General features: G+C 34.3%; 1 protein-coding gene across 1 annotated transcript in view; it reads left to right on the top strand.

The window, feature by feature from the left end:
• The window catches only part of COL5A2 (collagen type V alpha 2 chain), a 144,932-nt gene that overhangs the window by 68,773 nt on the left and 52,121 nt on the right, over positions 1-24,038 (top strand). Inside the window, exons 2-11 of the mRNA XM_047773048.1 lie at positions 1,275-1,499; positions 6,151-6,164; positions 10,903-10,935; positions 12,158-12,190; positions 13,538-13,591; positions 18,671-18,781; positions 20,105-20,182; positions 21,784-21,828; positions 23,112-23,165; positions 23,585-23,638. Of these exons, the coding sequence (XP_047629004.1) occupies positions 1,275-1,499; positions 6,151-6,164; positions 10,903-10,935; positions 12,158-12,190; positions 13,538-13,591; positions 18,671-18,781; positions 20,105-20,182; positions 21,784-21,828; positions 23,112-23,165; positions 23,585-23,638 (701 nt within the window). The remainder of the gene's footprint in view (positions 1-1,274; positions 1,500-6,150; positions 6,165-10,902; positions 10,936-12,157; positions 12,191-13,537; positions 13,592-18,670; positions 18,782-20,104; positions 20,183-21,783; positions 21,829-23,111; positions 23,166-23,584; positions 23,639-24,038) is intronic.

Raw genomic sequence — 24,038 nt, 5'->3', positions numbered from 1 at the left:
GCCTTTGGCTTTAAAAAGGAGCTTTGAACTTAAGTAGTTTGAAAGCTCCTGAAGCAATTAAGCAAGGATTATATGATCCACATTGTATTTTAAAATACTGTAGTTTTGTTTCTTAAGAATCACAAAGTTAAAGATGTAATGTTTGTGTTCATTTTATGGTAACTGTATAATAGAATTACTATTACTATGTATATAAATGTACATATATATTTTCCAAATTTGTGTTAATTTTTATTTAAATGTAGAAAAGTATTTGGCAGATATTATGTAATATCTTTCCATACTGTTTTGGTCATGACTTTCCTTAGTTAATTTTGATGCAAAGATAATGAATGCATTGCCTGTATAAGCTTTGAATTTCCATTACAGTTTAGGGAGCACCTTTAGTTTAGGATGTTTAATGGAAATCCACTCCATGAAATGGGTCACCATTATTCTTTTCTACCTTAATGTTTTTAAAAAAAAAAAATTTAATGAATTTTATTACATTTATAGTTGTACAGTGATCATCACAGCCCCATTTTATAGCATTTCCATCCCCAACCCCCAGCACATCCCCCTGACCCCACGACCTGTCTCATTTGGAAACCATAAGTTTTTCAAAGTCTGTGAGTTGGTATCTGTTCTGCAAAGAAGTTCATTGTGTCCTTTTTTTTAGATTCCACATGTAAATGATAGCATCTGATGTTGGTGTCTCATTGACTAACTTCACTTAGCATGATAATTTCTAGGTCCAACCATGTTTTTCTACCTTAATTTTTAAAACTAAGTTTTTCTTCATGGTACACAAATACCTATTGTTTTCTGTTGTTGAGGAATTTACTGAGTTTGTAGTCTGTTGACAGTCACATAGGGTTCACCAATCACTGAAATAATGTATTCTCTTTAGACCTCTTTTCCCCCCTCCTTTTACAAATAGCTTATTTTTATCCTTGAAACATAATCTTATCATGTTTGGTTATTTTTATCTTCAAAAATTATTTTGAAAAGCATTTTCTGATTAAGTATACTTGCTTTTTATCGCATTTTTTCCTTACCCTATCATGCTAGGATATAAGTATCATAATAATTTAATTGTGAATTAGATGCTTTGTCTTTAAATGCTAAATGAAGTAAGTTCATTTGTGTTTTGCCTCCTTTGGAGGTCACTGCTTACCCAGAGTTTTTTAGAACCCACAAGACGACTCACCTTCTTAAATATTTCCCAGATTCTGAAATTTCAAGATTACTAACCTCCTTTTGTCTTTCTTTCTTTTTTTTTTTTCTTATTCTAGAAGGATATGGTGAAGAAATAGCCTGCACTCAGAATGGTCAGATGTACTTAAACAGGGACATTTGGAAACCTGCCCCTTGCCAGATCTGTGTCTGTGACAATGGTGCCATTCTTTGTGACAAGATACAGTGCCAGGATGTGCTTGAATGTGCTGACCCCATAACTCCCCCTGGGGAATGCTGTCCTGTCTGTCCGCATACAACTGGAGGTGGCAATACCAATATTGGTAAGATTGCTTAGGGCCAACTCAGAATTGGTCCAATGATTCATCTTTATGTTTATAGTATTTTTTACTCCCAGAATTCAGCAACCCAAGAGAATAATTAAGACACTATTCATTGGTCTTTGGGGTTAATAATTTCACTCACCCACTTTATCTAACAGCAATGAAAATGAAGGCATTTCCTACCTTCTTAAAAGCCAGGGGATTTTTTTTTTTTTCGGCTGCATTTTAGGTGGTTATATCTAATTTGAAAATTCCTTGTACCACTTAAGTGGTCATTTGTAACCCTATCCATGCCAGGTGACTCCAAGATATTTGTTGGTTTTCTATGAAGTCCATTAATATCTAAGAGGAGATCTAAAACACATTTATCTTCCCTGGTGCCAACTTTGCCCTTGGTAATGGAATAATGATTTCTTATGTTATTTAGTGTCACAGCACTCTCTACTACATTGGCTCATAAATGCAGAATGCTTTACTGTTGGCTAAGAAAGTCAAGAGAATGGAATCAATTTCCTGGAGAAAAGAATGATATAAATGATTGATTTCTAAGGGTTTTTTTTAGATAAAAGTGTCTGCACTTAACATAGATTGTATAGTTCCTATTTATGTGTTTTTGTGAACCAGATAAGATTAATATTAAACTTTTAGATTATCTGTTTTAGTAGTCATGAATGGAGACTTGTGTGCATTCTTGTCAAGACAGCATCAAAGATTTGTTTTTTCCCCCAATTTCATTGCAAATAACAACAAATACAGTGAAGTAATCAAAAGTATTTCCATGGAAGCATCAGGTAGTAATTTTATCAGTTATCCTCCTGGATATTATTCAACAGTAACAGCTTTCCTGGAGTAAATGCCAAGGTTTAATTTTTAGCCTTTTATAAGGAAGATACAATGGGAAAAATTAAAAACAAGACACTGAAGGGCTAACCTGAAGTAGATACAATCTGCACAGAATCTCCAGGAGTAAAACAAAATTAAACCTGTGGGGATAAATGAAGAGCATGTTGGAACAATGGTAGCAAAAAAAAAAAAAAAAAAAAAAAAAAAAAAAGAATGAAATACACAACTTACTGTAAATAGCCAGTTTAGGAAAGCTCAATTTATTCCAAAATGAATAAAAGTAATAAAAAAAGAGCTGACAACAGCGTTGATAGAAAGATACTATAAAAGAAAAGGTAGCACAGTTTAGCTACATTTATGATATAAAAAACACACCAGTAAATGTATTATCACTGAAAAGATAAAAATTCTGATCAACCATTTTACCATAAGCTAAATAAAACTTAATGAAGTAATTGTCTCTAAGAAATAATGTCATAATTTAGAAATACAAAAAGGGAATGATGAGTAAAAAAATCGAAGGAAAAGGAAATTATCTTAGGAAAATAAAGGTGAAATAAGAATATGCACAAGGAGAACTGATACTGCAAAAAATATAGTATGGGATGTAGAAATAGAAATGAGAGAATTAACAAGTGAAAATGATGTGAAAGAAAATAATATAGAAGATAGGTAAAGGATGGTCCTTAAGAAGAATCCCAAAGAAGAAATAAATGCAGTGGATAAGAACAAATAATGATATAATCCAAGAAAACTTTTCTGAAGTAAAATTAAACTTTCATTTTGATATTGAAAATGGACACCAAATGTTTAAAAATTGACATAGAGGACTCAATATAGACTCATATATTAGTAAGGTTATTAAACTTTAAAGAAAAAGAAAGAATCCTTTGAAAAATTAGAGAAAAAGAAAATTGTAAATTTTAGGGAGAAAAACTATTCAGATTAGTCACAGATTTCTCCATTCAGTGCCATAAGAGAGCAGAATAATAGCTGCATGTTTTTCAAGGAAAGAAGTATGTGGGACCAAAGTTTAAAAATCTGTTCTGCCCTTCAAGTATAAAAATTATAGAGAAAACACAGGAACTCTGAGAATGTTTCCATAAATTTCTTAGGGAAACTACTATGGGACAGACAAAGACCAAGAGTTAGTTGGGGTAACTGTCAAAGAACTTATGTGAGCACTGATACATTTAACTCTAGAAGGGGACTAAAACAAAAGTGCAATTTAGGGTGACAGTACAACTAATATATAATGAAAGGAGACGACAATAAGGAATGAAGTAGAATTGAGTTTGTTAATTCCTCACTTTTAAGAGGTAGAAGTTAAAGAATATTGGTAGCACATTTAACACTACAGAAATAAATATTAAGAAAGGGCATTTCCTTGTCTTAAATTGAGTGCTGGAAGAAAGCATAGGGGGAAGAGAAGAAGTAGGAAGCACTGTAATTTTTTATCACTTCTCATTTTAATGGAGCTAATAAAAACTAAGTAAATAAATATCTAAAAGTAATTTAAAAGTATAATGATAGTGAAGTCAATATATAAATCTTCTTAAGCATCAGAAGGACTAACATCCCAAACAATACATATATTCTTGAAAACATTGTGAAACATTTTTTTAAAATGAAAAATACAGCTATATTCTTAAAAAATGAAAAAGAAAGAATAAAAATATGTGCATTTAGCATCCATATCAAAAGAACAACAAAATAAACTGAAAATTAGCAGAAGAAATTCATAGAGAAAAAACAGAAGTTTAAAACTGAGAAAACTGAAATATAGTAGCAATAACATGCAAATTTAAAAAGACAGTTCTATAAGAAATCAACAAAATAAATTACCCATAAAATAAGAAATGGTAATAGGAAAATGACCAAATGAAAACAAAGAACGTAAAAGCATAATGAAAGGCTTCTTTGCACAACTTTACACTGATAAATTTGAAAACTTATATGGAATGGATACCTTCCTAGGAAAATATAAACTGCTAAAACTGTCCCTGGAAGAGAAAGTGAGCATGCAGATTTTCCTAGAAAAAAATAGAAAAATTTGTAAAGCAGATAGACCTCTAAAAAATAGCAGGTGATTTCACAGTTGTGCTAAACCATTACAAAACAGACAACTTTAATGCTTTCTTTTTGTCTTTTTAAGGCCGCACCCACAGCATATGGAGGTTCCCAGGCTAGGGGTCAAATTGGAGCTACAGCTGCCGGCTTATGCCACAGCCACAGCAACACAGGATCTGAGCAGCATCTGCAACCTACACCACAGCTTATGGCAACAGCAGATCCTTAACCCACTGAGCAAGGGCAGGGATGGAACCTGGATACAAGTCAAGTTCATTAACCACTGAGCCGCAATGAGAACTCCAACAATTTTAATGCTTTTTAAGCTCTTCTAGAACATGCAATGAGAAGGCAAACTTCCAGTGTTTTATTGTGAAGGCAGTATATTCTTGAGAGCAAAATGTGGCAAAGATTGCACAAAAAAGAAAACTAGAGTAATCTTATAAATATTTGTCTAAAAACAAATAAAATATTAAATTTATTAGCACATTAAAAGAATAGCCATGAAAGAGAAATTATTCCTTAAGTAAAAGAATAATTCAACATTAGGAAAGCTGTCATCTTAACAGATGTATTAAAGAGCATATGCTAATCATTTTAACAGATGTATTAAAGAGCATATGCTTTTCTCCATAATTGAAAATATTTGGCAAAGATGAATAAATATTCTTGATGAAGATACTTAGTAATAACATTTCATTAACATGACAAAATATTTACATTTCAGCTTAGAAGCTTTACTATGTTTAATAATAATTAGATTACATTCTCTTTAAACTCAGAGATAGAACACAGATGTCCATTTTAATGACACAATTTAGCATTATTGAATGTACCTGATTAAACAATTAAACAAGAAAAAGTAATTAGCAGCTTAGAAATTAGAAAAGAGGGGGGTAAAATGATCAATTTACAGAAAACATAATTGTTTACTTACAAAATCTGAGGGAATGAAGTAAAAAAACAAAATGAAACAATTTAGTAAGATAATGCAGTATAAAATTAACAAATTAGTAGATTTACTGTATATAATTACCTAATAGCATAAATAATGGCAATTAAAAAATACCTCATTTTTAATAGCAATATAGAGGATAGAGTGGCTAAGGATAAACTTAACACAAAATGTTCAAGATCTCTTTGAAGAAAACTTTAAAACACTACTAATTAAAATGATAACTTTAACAAATGTAATGTTCTATTATTCTTGGTTAGGAAGATTAATAATAGGAAAATCAATAATAGTGACCTCTAATAAGAAGTGAAATGTGGGGAAACAGAAGAAAGGGGACAAGATGGAAGGAGATTTTTCACTGTGTGATTGTATACCTTTATTAGTATATTTTTGTGTTGGTTTTTTAACCATGTGAATGAATAACCTACTCAACAAACTATAGAAAACAAAAATAGACATGATTAAAGATAATTATACTTTTAATAGTTAATTTTATAATTTGATGGATTTTAAATGCAATATAAAGGATGTGAAGAATATTCAAATAACATCAGAATTTTCCAGAGGGATGCATTATTTTGCCTTTTGTGGAAATATTGATCCAAAACAACTTTTGAGTTCTACCTGATGGTGATAAGGAAAGGTGCTTAAATTAAATTCTGGCTACACACACACACACACACACACACACACACACACACAAATTGCTAAAAATAAATATTTAGGAGATTCTCAGTACCTGTTTCTGCATAAAATAATGTATTTATTCTTTTCTTTTTATAGGTAGAGGAAGAAAGGTAAGTTTTACTTTGCATAGTTGCATTTTTGTATTTTTTTTTATTCTAATGCTGTCCATAGGACTGTGCTTTGAAGTGTTTGAAAGCCTTTTGTCAAGTATGAAGTACCATACAAATATAAATATATGAGCAAAGTTTAGCTACTTTGATTATAGATTACAGTTACTTCTATTTTACTTTGCTAATTTTTGTTATATATATTTCTTTTAGAAGGTTGTGAATCCCTTAGGGATTGAGACTGCGTCATAGTGACCTTTGTATTACTTGCATTTATCACAGCACTTAGGATATACCTTACATATATTAGAAGTGCAATAAATATCTAATTGAAGGAAGGAAAGGAAGAGAAGAAGAAGGAAGGAAGGAAGAAAGGAAGGAAGGAAGGAAGGAAAGGAGGGTATTAGTTCTGCGTCAGTGGAATTATGGTTCCACTCCCACTGATTGGGAAGTAAAGATTTAATTAAAAGAATTAATTGAACACTGTCCCTAACAAACGGCAACTCCCTTTCTCTCCCTACTCCCAGAGACAAGCCTTACACTCCAGAGGACAATATTGGGGTATTGGGGTATAGCCATGACCCTGGTTCAGCTCAGCCAGCTTAGTCAATTGTCATCTGGACATAGGTAATCCCACTGAAGTGAAGAAATTTCCATTTCCTTGGAAGTGCTTTCAGTTTTCTGGTAAAGTTGAAAATTATGGCATTTGCTTTGGTCTTATCCAGATGGAAAGGGCATAGGAATCAAGAATGGAAATGGGCAGCCATCACAGATTTCATAGCAGATATTAGACAGATTACCAGCAAATTTAAATTCTTTGCCTTTGTGTGCATGAAACTTCAGTAAAGTGATAATCAGGTAATCAGATAAAGCAAATGCCATATCTTCATGGTAAATGAAAGTGATACTATCAAGAGGAGGGCCTGGTTACCTTTACATTTTTTTTGGCTCAGAGGGCAATACCATAAATTTGTCTTATTTGACATAAATACTGTGAAATTATTTAGATTTGAATATGTCAAAGGAGAAGGACTGCTAACACCAGGTAACATTAAATTTACAACTGAAAGAAAAAATGAAACTTAAAAGCTTGAGTATAGGCCTCAAACAAACTAGATAGATAAGTAAGTAGGTAGGTAGACAGATGGATAAACAATCTGTGAAATAAAGGAAAAAAAAACTGACAGTGAGAACTGCCCTTATGTAATCAATTTAATTTGGTTAATAATCACTCAATTTAGTGAGGGACAATGCTCAGGCTGTTGTACAGTTTACTGTCTTTTTTCAAAGGTGGTGTGGGACACCTGGGAGAAGGACATACTTATAGCAGCTGTCAATTTAGCACACTCTAGTCATGTGCTATTATCTTCATGACTGTCATTTATTATTAAGTGCCAACAGAAATATGAGAACAAAAGTTCCTGCTATGGCGCAGTGGGTTAAGAATCCAACTGCAGCAGCTCCAGTCACTGCAGAGGTGCAGGTTCTTTCTCCCACGTAGCACAGTGGATTAAAAGATTCAACAGGTGTTGCCACAACTGTGGCATAGGTCGCAGCTGCAGCTCAGATTCATTCACTGGTGTAGGAACTTCCATATGCTGTGGGTGTGGCCATAAAAAAAAAAGGAAGAAATATGAGAACAGAGTAAGTTTATATAAATAACATTTGTGCTTGATTTATATAATACTGGTTTTTATTTTATTCTTTCATTCATGTTAACCCCTAAATAATTATTGAGGCTTTCTTAAAACTCTGTATGAGGCAAATTATGCAGATGACGTGATGGTGGGAAAAATGCTGTGACTGCCTCTGTGGTAATGGCATCCTGTAAAAGTGATGAGGCATGTCCACCAAGTATTAAGTGATGAGTAACAGATGAGAAGTTAAACTAATTCTCCTCTGAATCTGAGTACTTGAATTTTATGAAAATCCAATTTATTAAGACTATCATTCCACATAAATCGATTTATTCAAAACCCATGTGAACAAAGCAACAAATATTTATATTTGTAGCTTATTTCCAAAATAAGAAGTATCATAGAATCATTAGATAAATGTGTTATCAGGACCTGACACTAGAATGTTTAATCCCATATAAAGTATTGTGGAACAAGAGAAGGCTCATTTTTCTAATTTTGGCAGAAATAATTTCTCCTCTCTTTTCATTTGTTTTTCTAGACTTGCTCTCAAAATGAACATTTTCTTCAGCATCACTCTCATAAAGTCCTTTCCTTATTGGACACAGATTTACATACCCTTTCTGAACAATTCAAACTTTCTTAGTATTTCAAAGAAAGCTCTTATAGGTCTTAAAAGGCTAATTTCTATTACTTTTGTCTTTAAAATGGAAAGACATAGTCTAGAAGTTAGTGGAAGTGGATATGCAGAGATAAGCCTGTTTTACTTTTCGGCCCCTATGTTTTGATCCCTTCTTTCTCTAGTCTTTTTGTAGGTGTTTTTCAGACTCTTGTGTTCTACCTACATCCTCCTGCTTCTATAGGGCCCTTTCCAATACCTCTGAATTCTCAATTTATTCCTGACTTCCTGATTATTAGCTACCTCAGCATTAGAATCAGGGTATTGTTCTGTAGTTGAGTCCACTATTAAGACAATAAAGATTGTAAAATAACTTTTTAAATAAAAACAAAATCTAAGAGGAAAATACTTAGGCTTGATTAGGTAAACAAACCATACTCAGGTATATGATGGAAAACTAAAAAGACCATGATACTCTTGTTTTTTGAGTATGATATTTAGTTGATGCTTTCTCTATTTTCAAAACTCCTTACTATGAACTCATATTAATTTTATAATCAGATAAAAAAGTATTATATGTGATAGGAAAAAGTAAATAAAATAGAGCTCATTACCCTTGCTTTCTCTGTAGTTTAGCTATAATCCTTAATGTATTCATTCTTTGTAATTGCCTAGGAAAAGCATTTTCATAGTGTATTAGTAGAAACTAATATATTAATTTATTGAGAATTTCTCTGTGTTCAGCTCAGAATGTGAAGTAGATATAATCATGACCCTTAGGAAGACCATAATCTGTTGGATGGAAGCCAAATCCTGAAATAAATAATGCCAGTAAATATGTGATTAAAAAAAAAGAGGTACATGAAGGTATAATTCATCCAATGTTATTTAAACTATATACTTAACATCATGCTATAAGAATACAATTTGTAGGAGTTCCCATCATGGCGCAGTGGTTAACGAATCTGACTAGGAACCATGAGGTTGAGGGTTTGATCCCTGGCCTTGCTCAGTGGGTTAAGGATCCAGCGTTGCCGTGAGCTGTGGTGTAGGTTGCAGACTCAGCTCAGATCCCACGTTGCTGTGGCCCTGGCGTAGGCTGGAAGCTACAGCTCCGATTTGACCCCTAGCCTGGGAACCTCCATATGCCGCAGGAGCAGCCCTAGAAGAGGCAAAAAGACAAAAAAAAAAAAAAAAAGAATGCAATTTTTACTGTTCCCATTGTGGCTCAACAGGTTAAGAACCAGACATAGTGTTCACGAGGATGCAGGATCAATCTGGGGCTTCATTCAGTGGATTAGGGATCTGGTGTTGCCACAAGTTGCAACTTAGGTCACAGATGTGGCTCATGTCTGGCATTACTGTGGCTGTGGTGGAGGCTGACAGCTGCAGCTCTGATTCCACCCTTGGCCTGGAGACTTTCATATGACACAGGTGTGGCCGTTAAAAAAAAAGGAATACAATTTTTGATAATCTAATATTCTAAGTATCAAAAGAAATTCCATCTATATCTATTGTGTTAGCTACATCTGTTATACAAGAAAATTAAACTGCCTGGTTTGTTTTCTTTAAGTTGTGATAGTTTCTTGTATTATTTTATTTTCCTATTCAACTAGTATTTTTCCCAGATTTTCCTGATATTGAGAATTACCAGACTAATAGAATTATGTCTTGTCTTTTTCTTTTTGGAAGATGACCACACAACACATCTCTTATTTTTCAGATTCTTTCATGAATTTAAAAAAGGGGTGGGAAGTGTTTCAGAAATAGCATAACTTACCAAAAACTAGGTGGCATGTAATATGAGTGTGAAAATTCAAATTATTCACATTTTTGTATTTTCCTTTGCTTTTTCGGTCTTTGGGTGGTTTTTCCTACAGTCCTTTGACTTTACACTTTTTCATCACAAGCATTTCTTGGTCTAGCCAACTCTGGGTTTGCTCACTGTAAAAACTGAAGGGAAACAACTTTACATATTTCACACATTGGATTAGTTTTCTTTTTGTGTCTTTCAGCAAAGTAGTATTTTCTCATGATTAATGCCTGATTAAATCCTCTAAAGACTGTTATATTTTTTCTTTTTATCTTTTTCTTAACCTCTTTTTTTTTTTTTTGTCTTTTTGCCATTTCTTGGGCCGCTCCCTCAGCACATGGAGGTTCCCAGGCTAGGGGTCAAATAGGAACTGTAGCTGCCAGCCTACAACAGAGCCACAGCAACGCGGGATCTGAGCCGCGTCTGCAACCTACACCACAGCTCACGGCAACACCGGATCCTTAACCCACTGAGCAAGGCAGGGATCGAACCGGCAACCTCGTGGTTCCCAGTCGGATTCGTTAACCTCTGTGCCACGACGGGAACTCCAATCTTTTTCTTAACCTTTCTTACGTAGACATTTCCAGTGTTTACATGGAATATTCTAATATGACATGTTAATACTCAACAAGCCATATATTTTGCTAATTGATCTTTTTTTTTGCTTCATAGGGACAAAAAGGAGAACCAGGATTAGTGCCTATTGTAAGTATATATATATAGAGATAGATAGATAGATATGTGTGTGTGTGTGTGTGTTGTTTTCATGTACCTTTGTTAAACTTAGAGCATTGTTGTATATTATTATTTATGTACATACTCTCAAAAAAGGGAAATTATTTGTTTTATAACCAAGTTTTTTGTATGAAATAAGTAGCCAAAATAGATCAATTCTTTAATAAAATATTTCATGTTTATTTTTCACAATATTCCTGACTTTTATTGTCCCATGACTAAAGGTGTAAATTAGGGTTTTACAGAATTAAATATTGTATGTTGATATAAAGTGATAGTTAAAATGTATATTTATAGTACCAATAACCATATAATTCAAATATAAAGACATGATTTAATGTGCTATACTACTGAAAATACATTATGCCATTATCTTGATTTAAATTCCATGTTGTATGAGTTCTTGAGTTATTTATAGTTGTAGATGATCAAAAAGTATATCATTAAATAGGATGAAATTTCTTTAACCACCACTCTCCTAGATTTTAAAGGAGTTACTATCATTCCGTCAAGATAAAAGTACAGTATGTTGGTTTATTTGGCAATATTTGCATTTTTGCTTTGCCTTTAAATTGGCACATTTTTAACAAAGATTACCTAAAAAGTAAATAATTCTTTTTTTTTTTTTTCATTTAAAAACACATTGTTTTGGAGTTCCCTGGTGGATCAGATCTGGTGTTGTCACTACTGTGTCTCAGTTTCGATCCCTGGCTTAGGAACTTCCACATGCCATGGGCATGACCAAAAATAATAATAACAATTACAGTGTCTTAGGTGCTGTTTTAAGCACTTCCCAAATATTTTTTTACTTGTATTCACAACAGCTCTGAGAGGGAGGTAAATTTCATAATCCTTATCACCATTTTACAGAAGAACTTTAAGCACAGAGAGGATCATTAATTAGTCCAAAATCATACAGCTGGTAAGGGAGAGAGTTAAGATTTCAACCCAGGCCTCTAGGCTCCAGCATTGGTGCTCTTACTGTACCTGTACTGCCTCCCTGGATTAGAGTTTAAATTAGATCATGTCTTATCTTAACTTTGTAGGCAAGGAGGAAATGGGCATCAAGTGTCAATATCCATTTTTTTTTTTTAATCCCTGGGGCTTTTGTTGTTATTATTTGTTTGACTATTGAGTTTTCTAAAAATCTTTAGAAACTTTATCCTCACATATCATCTTGTCTGTCATTTAGGTAACAGGCATACGTGGACGTCCAGGACCTGCAGTAAGTAGTTTCTTCCAATATTTGTGGTACTCCTAACTTCTTTGAGATACTGGAAATCTTTATAGGTATTATATCTATGAGAAGACAATAGAATTTACTAAACAATGATGCTGGGTTTCTTGAAACATTTTGTTTTGAAACATCTTCAAGTTTAAGCATTCCTTTGCAGCAATGAATGAAATTGATGAACCCTATTTAGGTCAACTTTACTCATTCAAATTAGGACATTTGAGTCTGCTATTTGAGAGTGATTAGGGTAGAGTACTTTCATCTGTTTAATGAAAGAAACTGTTAATTTCATCTGTTACCAAAATTAAATCATATATTGCTGTAGAATTAGAGAATTACACATCAGAGTAACATATTTATGGTTGAGCATAAAAGACTACTGATTTCAGGTTTGGTGTAGCAGTAGCAGTCATAGGGAACCAGATGGGTACTACACACACACACACACACACACTTCCTGTAAATTTTAAAGCACATTAAATCAACATAAGTAAAATACTAATACACTTTGACAAATCTGCTCTAGTCATTCTGAAGTTTTTGCTTTTAAACAATACTGTATGTTGGATTGAGTGAATAAATGCATGGTTTAATTTTCATAGCTCAATTAAAACTCTCTTTTGAAGTGAAATAAAATTCTCCTGGCAACTGCTATTTTCCAGAAAAAAATTAAGATACTGGCATAAAATGCCACTTTTGAAATGTAATAATCCTTTGTTATTTTAAGGGAGAAATAACCGCAATTACTATTTGGAAAATTCTCAGTGGGTTTTAAATATACAGGTGAAGATGATGCAACATTCTAAATCAAGTTAAAAAAAAAAGATACTAGATACCTGAAGGTGCATAAAGCATAATAGAATAGGAGGCTTCTCTCTCCATTGCTTTTATCGGCAACTTGATGAATAGTTTGGGATGTCATTTACCAATATGAACTCATACATTCCCTCATAAAGTTGAAAATTTGAGTTTTGTACCATTATGTAGTTCTCAAAATCTGAATTGTAGGTTTTGGTGTCTGAGATAAGACAGCAAAAAGGATCCTTACGAACTTACAGTTACTGTTCAAACTAATATATACAGCTCATTGAGCTCCACATTGCTGTAATATTACTCTTATTTCTTTACAAGCCTTTAAGCTTCAACACTAAAATAAACAGCCTTTCTATGCACACAGAGCTTTTATATTCACAAGGCTTTATTTTCAATAGTCTTCAACTGAGTTAAATTAAAAAAAGGGTGATACTTGTTTTGCAGTTTTCTTATCAGTAAACCTTTTAAACAAAAATATCTGAAGTATACGTGTTTTGCAGGCATAACCGACATTTTCTGTTTTAGGGACCTCCAGGATCTCAAGGACCAAGGGGAGAGAGAGGCCCAAAAGGAAAACCTGTGAGTTGACAGTGGAGTTCCCCTTTTGTGAACTGTGCTGTGTACTGAGTAAGCCCGTCTACACCCTGTTCCCTCTTTACAGCAAAGAGCCAGTGGTACTGTTCCTTTCTCACTTCTATTAAATATGAGCCAGAATTCAGGTCTTGGAATGATTGTGTATTGATCCTGTTTCAGAGGAAATTATCATGTACTACTAATTACCTATTATCTTCTTGGATAACACGTGATATTTCTTTGTCCTTTATGAGATCAAATTAAAACAAAGTAGGATCTAAGGAAATATAATGAATACCTCATGTTGTTTTCAGAGGTTGTAACTCATGAGTAAACAATGCCAAGAATGCACTGTTGAGATAAAACCCAAGTTCTGTGATCTGTGGTCACTGCAGGAATAACCATATTGAATAAAGGAAAAAGACATGTTAGAGGACAAAATTGTCTTTCAAGTGGTTGTATATGAATTTATTTCCTGAGTAACACTGCCTTTTCCACTGAGCAGCTGCTGCAGAGCTGTCAAAGGAGTAATTTTAAACATCAACAAATTCATTACTAAGGGAATACCTTCAAATTTAATCAACTCTATATTCTTAAGACGTGAGGTTATTACATTATGTATACCAAATGTTTTCTCTTATTACCAGGTCCTAATAAAGCAATTCTCTTTCTTTTCTATATATCATTCTCAAAAACTTATGTCTTTTATATACTAAATACCTATATTAATTTATATATTACTATCATCATCCCATATTTCAATCAGAAAAAATTTCTGCTGTTTAATTTTCTGTCTAAAATTATATCTACTAATATCTAACTCTCTATGGATTTTTAACCTTCCAAACATCTATTTATCTATATCTAAATGGGAGAAATAGATGAGCAAGGAAGCAACAAATAACCTTAAATATATAAACAAGGAAACACCTTATTTTAGATCATGTCGCTAGGAATGCTTGCCACTGGTTTCATCCTTGATATTATTTTTTGTTTCTACACATTTCACCAAGTATAGGTTGATGCCAATACTTTTTCCAAACTGCAGCTGGAGTTATGGAAGGAATTTGCAGTGGCCCCAGGGAAGAAAGGCACAGCCATGTAGTTGGGCAGCAGTACTGTGTTCCCATTACCTTATGTCCCATTTTTCGTTGCTGTTCTGCTGAGTTGCCTTGCCTATGTTGGTAGCTTAAACACTGTTGGTCGTTCTTCAGATGTCTGTCCAGTGTCCAGGATGACAGATAGTTGGAAGGTGACTTCAGTTGGGTAGAGGTAGGTGGTCATGTAGAAAACACTGTGTGTCGATGTGCACAGAATAATTGATAAAACTGAGTCCTAAGTCTAGGTGGAAGTTGCTATGGAAACAGTGATTGGACTTCCAGAAATTCTTGTTAGGATTCAGTGAATCTACTCCTTATTCCTCTTACTCTTCTCTTTCCCCTCCTTTCCGCTTCCCTTCCCTTCTCTTCTTTTCTCTTTGTAAGTGATATGCTCCATTTCCTATCTTGATTAGACCTGAGACAGTCAGTGTGAAGTGTGTGTGTGTGTGTGTGTGTGTGTGTAAAAAGAATGAGGAATAGTTATTTATGTAGAATTGAGCAAGACAATCCTGCAGACACCCAAGTAGGAAATCTGTCCCTCTCTTATCCTAGCAAACAGTCGTGTGATGGTGTTTAGTAACTGACTCATTTTAAAAAATGTGCCTGTAGCTTTTGCTGATTTCCCTGGTGTAAATACTCCCACCATGGCTGTTTTCAAGATACTGGAATGATGTAATAAAACACATACAGGTAGAATGCTTTATCTCAGGTCCCAAGACTTGCCTACCTGGACAAGAGATATATGGCCAGCAAAATATAAGCTGGTGCTGTTATCATAAATATGATTTTTCTCCCCTTACTTCCATAACCATCAACCACTACTTCACACAGTAGAACACAATTTCTTAATCTTAACACCATTGATGTTTGGGGCCAGATAATTCCTTATGCATTGTAGGACACTTGGCAGCATTCCTCATTTCTACCCTTTAGATGCTAGTAGCAGCACCTGCCCCCCTCCCTCATAAAATACCTCTTGGTGTTGCCACATGTTCCTTGGTGAGGGGTGGAAAGTGCTTAAGATTAATAACTATTGATGTAGTGATACTTTCATGAAGCCTTTATTACTAACCAGTTATCATTATGATTGGCTCTCGGCATGTCCTTAGTTTTAAGTGTATTGTCCTGGAAACTTCATAGAGACAAACTAGGAACCTGTCAGGAGGTGGACAGTCAATGGTGTGCTGAGTTCTAATTCTACAGGACACTTAACCTCTATAGATCTGTTTCCTCATCTGTAAAAGTGGAAATATACCAGTTCTTACTAACTCTAACATTGACTCTAAACTAACATCATTAGTAGTCTTTTCTACTTGGGACTGTTTAAAGTCGCCACCTAGTGGCAATTTACAAGTACTTTCTGTTTTATCGTGGATTGCTGCCTGAGATACTGGGAATATTCTGGAGGATGGGAAGGAATGATTATACATTGAACACTCACCTTAATATAAAACTTATGTGCATCAGATCACTTGGAAATATGAAAGTATGTGTTTTAATGTATTCTAAACATAATTTTTGTTTTAAAGTTTTATCAGTAAAATATATAATATTTTTTCTTATTTTCTCTTATAATCATGCTCATTATGCTCACTTAATTTTGATAACTTTAACAAGTTTTTATTGATTTTAATCTCAATTTGTATGGAAGTAAATCATGTAAGCTATTTAGAGGAGATACCGTGGAGGCACAGAATGCATCATGAAGCCAGTGAGAAAGTGAGCTGTCTTCAGAGCAGACTTTTAAACATGATCATTAATCACAGAGAACTGGAAAAAGGACATACGTTTTTGAGGATTAATATTAGCCAAACCTCTCTCTACTCCCACCGACACTAAATGTTGTTTTTGGTTTTGTCTTTGGAAATCTCTTTGGGAGCAGAGGTTGTTTTAACTCTTTTTTTTGTTGTTGTTATTTTTTTATCTCATTTTTCTCAATATTAACAATACTTGGTTATCAATGATCAGTTTCACACTTTAAAAATACTTTAAGAGTTTTCCACACAGGTTTTGTGAGTAGGCTGGACTATTGCCAATATACATTTCCAGCTCATGGTGTCACATTTATATGATTCAGAAGTCCTATATAGCAATTAAAAATTAGCCTCCACTATGTATAATGAAAAAAGAGTGCAGTGATTTGTTAGTGGTTTAGCAGTCAGAAGGTCTTGATTTTTAAAGGGTGAGAATAATTTTCTGAGAAATTAGTTTTGAAAATGTGAGCTTTTTTAGGTTAAGTTACCTACTTCTATTTGAATAGATAAATTAGCTGAATTATTCCACTACTCCAGAAAGTAAACATGTCAAACATAAATGTTTGAATATATTGAAATATATTAGTTAAATTTCTCAATGGCTATTATGCCCCAAACATCCTATACAAACCGCCCCCTCTGCTTATCCCATATTTACTCCCTCTGCTGTATCAGGTCATTTTGGCTTATTATGTAGATATTCTCGTGCTTAAGCATAAGAAGCTTCTTTTGCTATTAAACTCTAACTCACTTACCATATTTTTCTTGATCCCTGCTTCTATTTAGTAAAATCACATTGGATTTTGAGTTCTTTAGTCCTTTCTTTCCTTTCTTTCTTCCTGTTTAGAATCTCTAGGGTTAAAAAGCCAGCAAATACTTAACAAGTCTTGTGGGAATGATGAGGTTAGGAGCCGGAGCCTTTCCAGAACTGAGGACGTGGCTGTTCCCCAAGCTGCCTTCAGAATGTGGGTTAGGAGGAGGGTGGAATTTGGCAGCTAACGCTCATTGCTCACTTCCCTGAGAACTAGACTTGGCTGAGTCCCCATGCCTTTCCCTCTCCTTCTCATTGCTCTGGTCTACCTTTGGGAGTGGTAGGGAAAATAAAGCGTGCCAGACTTCAAGTACTAGGGTAAAGAGGATTGAAATGTGAAAATGTAATAAGCATATACTGAATGTCTACTATCAGCCAGGAAATATGTGAAGCATTAAAAAATTAGAAAGATGAGAAAAACCACAAACCCCGATCAGGAACCCATCACATTCTTTTTATAAGTGAGGGGAGATTAAGCAAGCACATACAAAGTTAATTTAATCTAAGACAGACAAATGAATTTAGAAATTGTTGGAGTTTCCTGGTGTCCGAGTGGTTAAAGGATCTAGCATTATCACTGCTGTGGCTCAGGTCACTGTTGTGGCACAGGTTTGATTCCTGGCCCAGGAATTTCTGTATGCCATGGGCATGGCAAAAAGAAAAAGAAAAAAGAAAAAAAAGAAAAAAAAGAAAAAAAGAAAAAGACAATGTTGATTAGATATTCTTGAAGAGCAAAACTCAACCAAATAAGGAAGCTTATTATAAAATACTGATGAACTGAATTCAGTCTTCCAAGAAGAATGATTACTGGGGATTTAACACATCAAAAGTAAAATTCTTACACAGAATGTACCATGTTCTGATGGTAGAGGCTGTAACCAGTGCTGAAATCTGCAATGTTGGCATAGCTGATGAAACATACTGTAGGGGGCTGGCTTGCTATTTTTTAAGACAATTTTTTAAAGGTAGTTTTAGGTTCACATCAAATTGAAGGTAAAGTACAGAGAGTTCCTATATACTCTCTGCCCCCATACATGCATAGCTTTCCCCATTATCAAAATCCCCTATCAGAGTCCATAGTGTACATTAAGGTTCCCTCTTGGTGTTATACATTTTGTATCTTCAAGCAAGTGTATGTATATACCATTATAGTATCTTAAGAGTATTTTCACTGCCCTAAAAATCACTGTGCTCTGTCTATTCATCCCCCACATCCTCACCCCAACCCCTGCAACCACCAACCTTTTGCTGTCTAAATAGTTTTGCTTTTACCAGAATGTCATAGAGTTGGAATCATACAGTATGGCTAGTCATTTAAAAAATAACGAAAACACTTCTCCATTGAGAAGTCTGTGCATTTTGTTTTCTACTAAGTACATATTTAGCAGTGGGTTCTAACTTCTACTTGCTTATTTTCCAGGGTCCGCGTGGTCCTCAGGGAATTGATGGAGAACCAGGTGTTCCTGGTCAACCAGGTGCCCCAGGACCTCCTGGACATCCGTCTCACCCAGGACCAGATGGCATGAGCAGAGTGAGTTGTGTGCATTGTCCAATATCATCTTTGGGATGATATATTACATTATTAATTTATGGTTATGATTTTAAATTGTGTTCAGATGTTGACCCTTGACTGTAGAGAGCAACTGAGGGCATGCAATGTTGCTATGAATAACAATAAAACTAAGAAATCCACAGGGAATTGTTGGAAAATTCAAAGTATCATTTTTAAAAAGTGCTGCTTCAAGTTATTTGTAGTTCTTAGTTCTGAACACTGGAATTTTATTTTTCCATTTGATTCTAAAGGACCACTAGCATTATTCCCATTATTAATTGAAAAGAGAACTATGTCTTCATCCTTCTCTGTCCTCTAGACTGACAAAATCTGTGTCGTGTCCTTCACACCAAAGGTGGTTGATGCATCCATGGCAACATCTGTGAAAGGGCCACTGAGTAGATGCTAAAAGCTGCTACCTGGTTATTTCCTGAATATTAGTTTCCTACCAGAAGTAGAGTAAAACCAAATGTCTTTCTATACCTGCCTCTTTGAATTCTTAGTGGCAGAGGCATGGGGTTTATGAGTAGGTTGCATAGCATGACAAGGGAACGTATGGAACCCTGAAATATGATTTTGTTTTCCAGTAATTTATACAGACGATTTTCAACTGATTGTAGAAAGAATAGCCAATTTTAACAGAATATGCACATTCTTTTCTCACTAAGATCAGAAAATTCATAGAAGTTTTAGAATGAATATGGATAGTTTTGGTCAGTTGGGTTACCAGAGTCTTTTCGATGTGAAAGACAATAGGTAAAACTGTTGCCAGTTTTGGAACATTCCGAGATTTATAAAATTTTGTTCAATTTTTATAAATACAGTTTAAAGTTTACTGGCCACAAAGAAGAATAACATCTAAGTAAAATAGTCTTAAATGGAGTCTGGAGTCTTTAGGGACAAATGTTTAAAGGGACTTTTAGGTCTTATTCAGCTGTTTGGCATGCTCTAATTGTCAGAGGAATTCAGATGAAACGATTTGAACCTGAAATCGATTAGACTGGCTAAATACTTATCAGAATAATCCATGCTTTTATCAAGTATCAGACATTTGGCTCATTGTAGTACTTATTCTGAAGCAACATAGTAATAAAATACCCTGAGGAAGATTGTTCAATCAAAAGCACATGCAATGAAAAAGATCTTTGAATCTTTATCCTTGCTTTAAAGTCAAAAGTTTAAAATGATTCTCAGAAGAGCCATTCTTTAGGAATCCCAGAGAATGCACACTTCTCAGGTTAAAAAAATATGTTAATATATGTCTTTTACAGTGGAAATAATGTCAACACATTGCTTTTACAGCCATTTTCAGCTCAGATGGCTGGGTTGGATGAAAAATCTGGACTTGGGAGTCAAGTAGGACTGATGCCTGGCTCTGTGGTAAGTGCAGATTTTACTGATAATCAAAATACTTGTGGAAAAATCATTACACAGAGAGGTTTGAGTTGGCTAGTTAAGAAGTAATGTCTTTTAAAACATATCCCTCCATCCATCCATTCATTCAATTAATTTATCAAACCCTGCCCTGAGCCAGTTAAAAGCCCAATGGTGTTGCTTTCATAACTGTGCAAACTATTTGTCAACATTAATAAAGGTTGTCTGTGTATTTCACTTAATATTTAAAGAAAATAGTTAAAAAATGTATAACCACCAACACCACCGCTACAACAACAATAAAAACTGTACTTTTTAAATTTAAAAAGAGCAGCTGTTTAATGGTATTGTTAGAAGGTTATTTGGCAAAATTTTGAAGTGAGAAGTTTTGCCACTGTAATTTGTATTATTTCCTACGTATCTTAATACTCTCTGGTTGCCTTATGCCAACAGTTCTAAAATTTACTCCCTGGGCCATTTCTATCCTCTTTTGAATTTCTTCAACAGCCAGAAAGATTCCCATTTTCTCTGGGTAGGTACTTTATTTGGGTATTTGGAGTGAATTAACACTATTCAAACCAACTCTCCCATGCTTTTTTGCTCATAACATAATTCAAAGGCATTCCAGGTTAATGGCATTTCATACAGTAAGAAGTGTGAAGTCAGACTTCATAGAAAAACACCCCTTTTACCCATCCTTAAGACCAGCATTACAAGTAACTTAAACATTATTTGTTTGTGTATATTTTAAATCACTAGCAGTATGGTTGTATTCAATGATTATCTTGAGATATTTTTCTTAAATGTATGAGTGTTTAATCATTTGAGTTTCAGATTACATATGTGTTTATTTTTTTAATGAAGGTTTTATTTTCTTACTAGCTAAAAATCTGATCAATCCGAAACAAAAATTCAAGTTTTCAGCATAAGAACAAACCAGATTTTGATCTCACCTTTTAAAGTATGACATTTAAAAAATTACATAGACATATACTAACAATTTTTAAACTTGCATTTTCCTTTTCCTCCCTTTGTTATACCTCAATATAATCATGTCATGTTCAAATGGGGAAAGCCTGTGTGGATACCTAAATGGGTATTATAAAAGTAAGAACCCAGAAAACAGTGCTCTAGATCATTTTAAACTTACATTTAAAATAACTTAGTCATCATTGTTGATAGTTTCATGAACCTTCAATTCAACTTGCTCATTTAAGTTAGCTGCTGTGAAGCTGAAGAATTAAATAGATCAGTTTGATGATGACTTTATGCTTGCCAAGATTTTTCCTTGTTGGCTGTTCTGCTTTAACAGAACCATCCCTTAAGCATGTAAGTGTTCTTTTCCCAAAGACATTGGGTGTGTACAGGCATATTCTTTGTTTCTTTTTATGACACTGAGGGTATGTACAAAATAATCCCAAATGTTGTCCAAGTTTGAGTCTTTTTGAATTTAGCTGTATTCCAGTTGAGTACAGAATGACAATGTCATCGCCTTCCACTGACAAAGATTCACTTTTTCAGATTCTAAAGCTGATTCAACATTTTTGAAATGTTTGACTTAATTGTCATAAACACTACGTAATTCTTCTTCTCGTTTGTTTTTTAAGGGTCCTGTTGGCCCAAGGGGACCTCAAGGTTTACAGGGGCAGCAAGTAAGTCTTTTATACTGTAGCAAGAAAGAAAAATGTATAAATAAGGTGTCTGTGAATGACTGCTTTTGGCTGGACTTTAAATTGCATATTGTAATGCTTACTTTGCATGCACTGTATTCAATTAATTTTCTCTGAGAAGAATAAGCAGTATGTTTTTAAAAGATTCTTCATGATGCTAGAGTTTTATTATCTGGTTTCTTATGTGACTGATCTCAAATATGAAGAATTTTTATGTGCCTCTGCTTCTGAAATAACAGATCATTATCTTATGTCATGATGAAATTCTCATAATTAGTTTTGTGTCAAGACTTGGGCTATTAAATCAGATCATAGAAGGACAATGCCATGTGGTATTACTAGAAGTAATTATCAAGATGATCACTCTATGTCAAAAGTAATTGTCGAGATATCACATATACATGTGTGATATTTTATATATGCATTGCTTTTTAGGGCCCCACATATGGCATATGGAAGTTACCAGGCTAGGGTTCGAATTGGAGCTGCAACTGCTGGCCTACACCACAGCCACAACAATGCTACATTCAAGCCTCATCTGTGACCTACACCACAACTCACAGCAACGCTGGATCCTCTACCCACTGAGCGAGGCCAGGGATCGAACCCATATCCTCATGGTTACTAATTGATCTTGTTACCACTGACCCATAGTGGAAACTCCACTCTATGGAATATTTAAAAAGAATATAATATGGTACTTTCTTTCCATAGCCTATCAAATACCAATAAAATAGTGATATAGAGCTATTTTCATTTTTGTAGTAATTAGGCAGTAGAGGGTGATTTTTCAAAAGAGAGAAAGAAAAGAATTCTTAGCTCAGTCAGAGATACTGTGTTCTCATTACTGTGTGTGGAGTTTTACTGCCATTGTGTGTAGAAAGTGTAGTTGCTGATGAGGAAGAAGATGGTGATGATGATGATGACGACTGCCATTATTGAATGCCAGCACTGTTTTAGGTCCTTAACATGCATTAGTTATCTAAAGAGCTATAGCTGCAAAATGAAGGCGGTACCATATCATTCTCATTTCACAGATTAGGGAATGTGGTATAGAGAAATAAGGAATTCATCCAAAGTCACACAGCCGGAGAGTGGTAGAGCCAGAATTTTGAAGCATTGCGCTATACCGCAGAGGATGTAGAATTTAGTACTGTGTTTTTCTTTTTTGTATAATTTGTATGTATGTGTATATGTACATATGTATCTATCTATATTTACGTGTGTATATTACATATCTATATATAACTTACTCTCAACTTTAGGGTGGTGCTGGCCCTATGGGACCTCCTGGTGAACCTGGTGAACCTGGACCAATGGTAAATGTCAAGTAAGCATGTAGACCCAGTTAAATATGGGTCCACCATTATAATGATGTCATGAGCTATTTATTTTACCAGCTTTTTCCTACTGTGGCAAGAAATTACAGTCCAGTTTAGGAGCCCTGTATTATGGACTGTGCTTAAGTTAACTGTTTCTTATGGCAGAGTGTTTAAATTCAGAGGCTGTAAATGTGCTCAGCAGAAAGTGCAGAGCTATTTTCATTTGTGAAATTAAAACAGTTTTTCTGTTGAGTACATAATTTGAGGGATAGAACATAAAATTTGGAATATTAATAATGTTATTTTCTCTGATATTTTTCATTTGTCTCAACAACAGTTTGGATTATATTATTGATATGTATGGGTAAATGTAGGTAAATTTCTTCTTTTTGTTCTGTTTCATTTTTTTTTATTAGGGTCCAATTGGTGCACGTGGACCAGAGGGCCCCCCTGGAAAACCTGGTGAAGATGTAAGCTGCCTTTCTTCATTTTGCTTTGAAATTTTGAAAGAGGCTAAGAAGGAGCTACAGCATTAACATGGATATTGTTCATTGTTTCCCATTTTACTTCCCCCACTTTTAACTGTCATTAAAGTCCATCAAAGCTGGAAAGCTCAGAGTGGAGTCAAAAAATTTAAAAGTGCTCCATCTTAAGATGGATTTAATACCATCTTAATTTTGTTGGTATTTTATCATTAGGTACTATATCTTTGTCTGTTTTCTTCAGGGTTTTCATTACAGTTTCTCCGTGAGATACTAGAATTGGGACAACCTTTGGAGGTAGACTTTGATGTGATCTCAAGGAAATATACATTGCTCCAATCCCAAAACATTATCAGGTCCTCAGTAGATGGATTTTTAAAATGTGTTA

This window comes from Phacochoerus africanus, chromosome 3, assembly GCF_016906955.1.
Source record: "Phacochoerus africanus isolate WHEZ1 chromosome 3, ROS_Pafr_v1, whole genome shotgun sequence".
NCBI classification, from domain to species: Eukaryota; Metazoa; Chordata; class Mammalia; order Artiodactyla; family Suidae; genus Phacochoerus; species Phacochoerus africanus.
The sequence above is the reverse complement of the archived record's forward strand: the minus strand, read 5'-3'. Positions and strand labels throughout refer to the sequence as shown.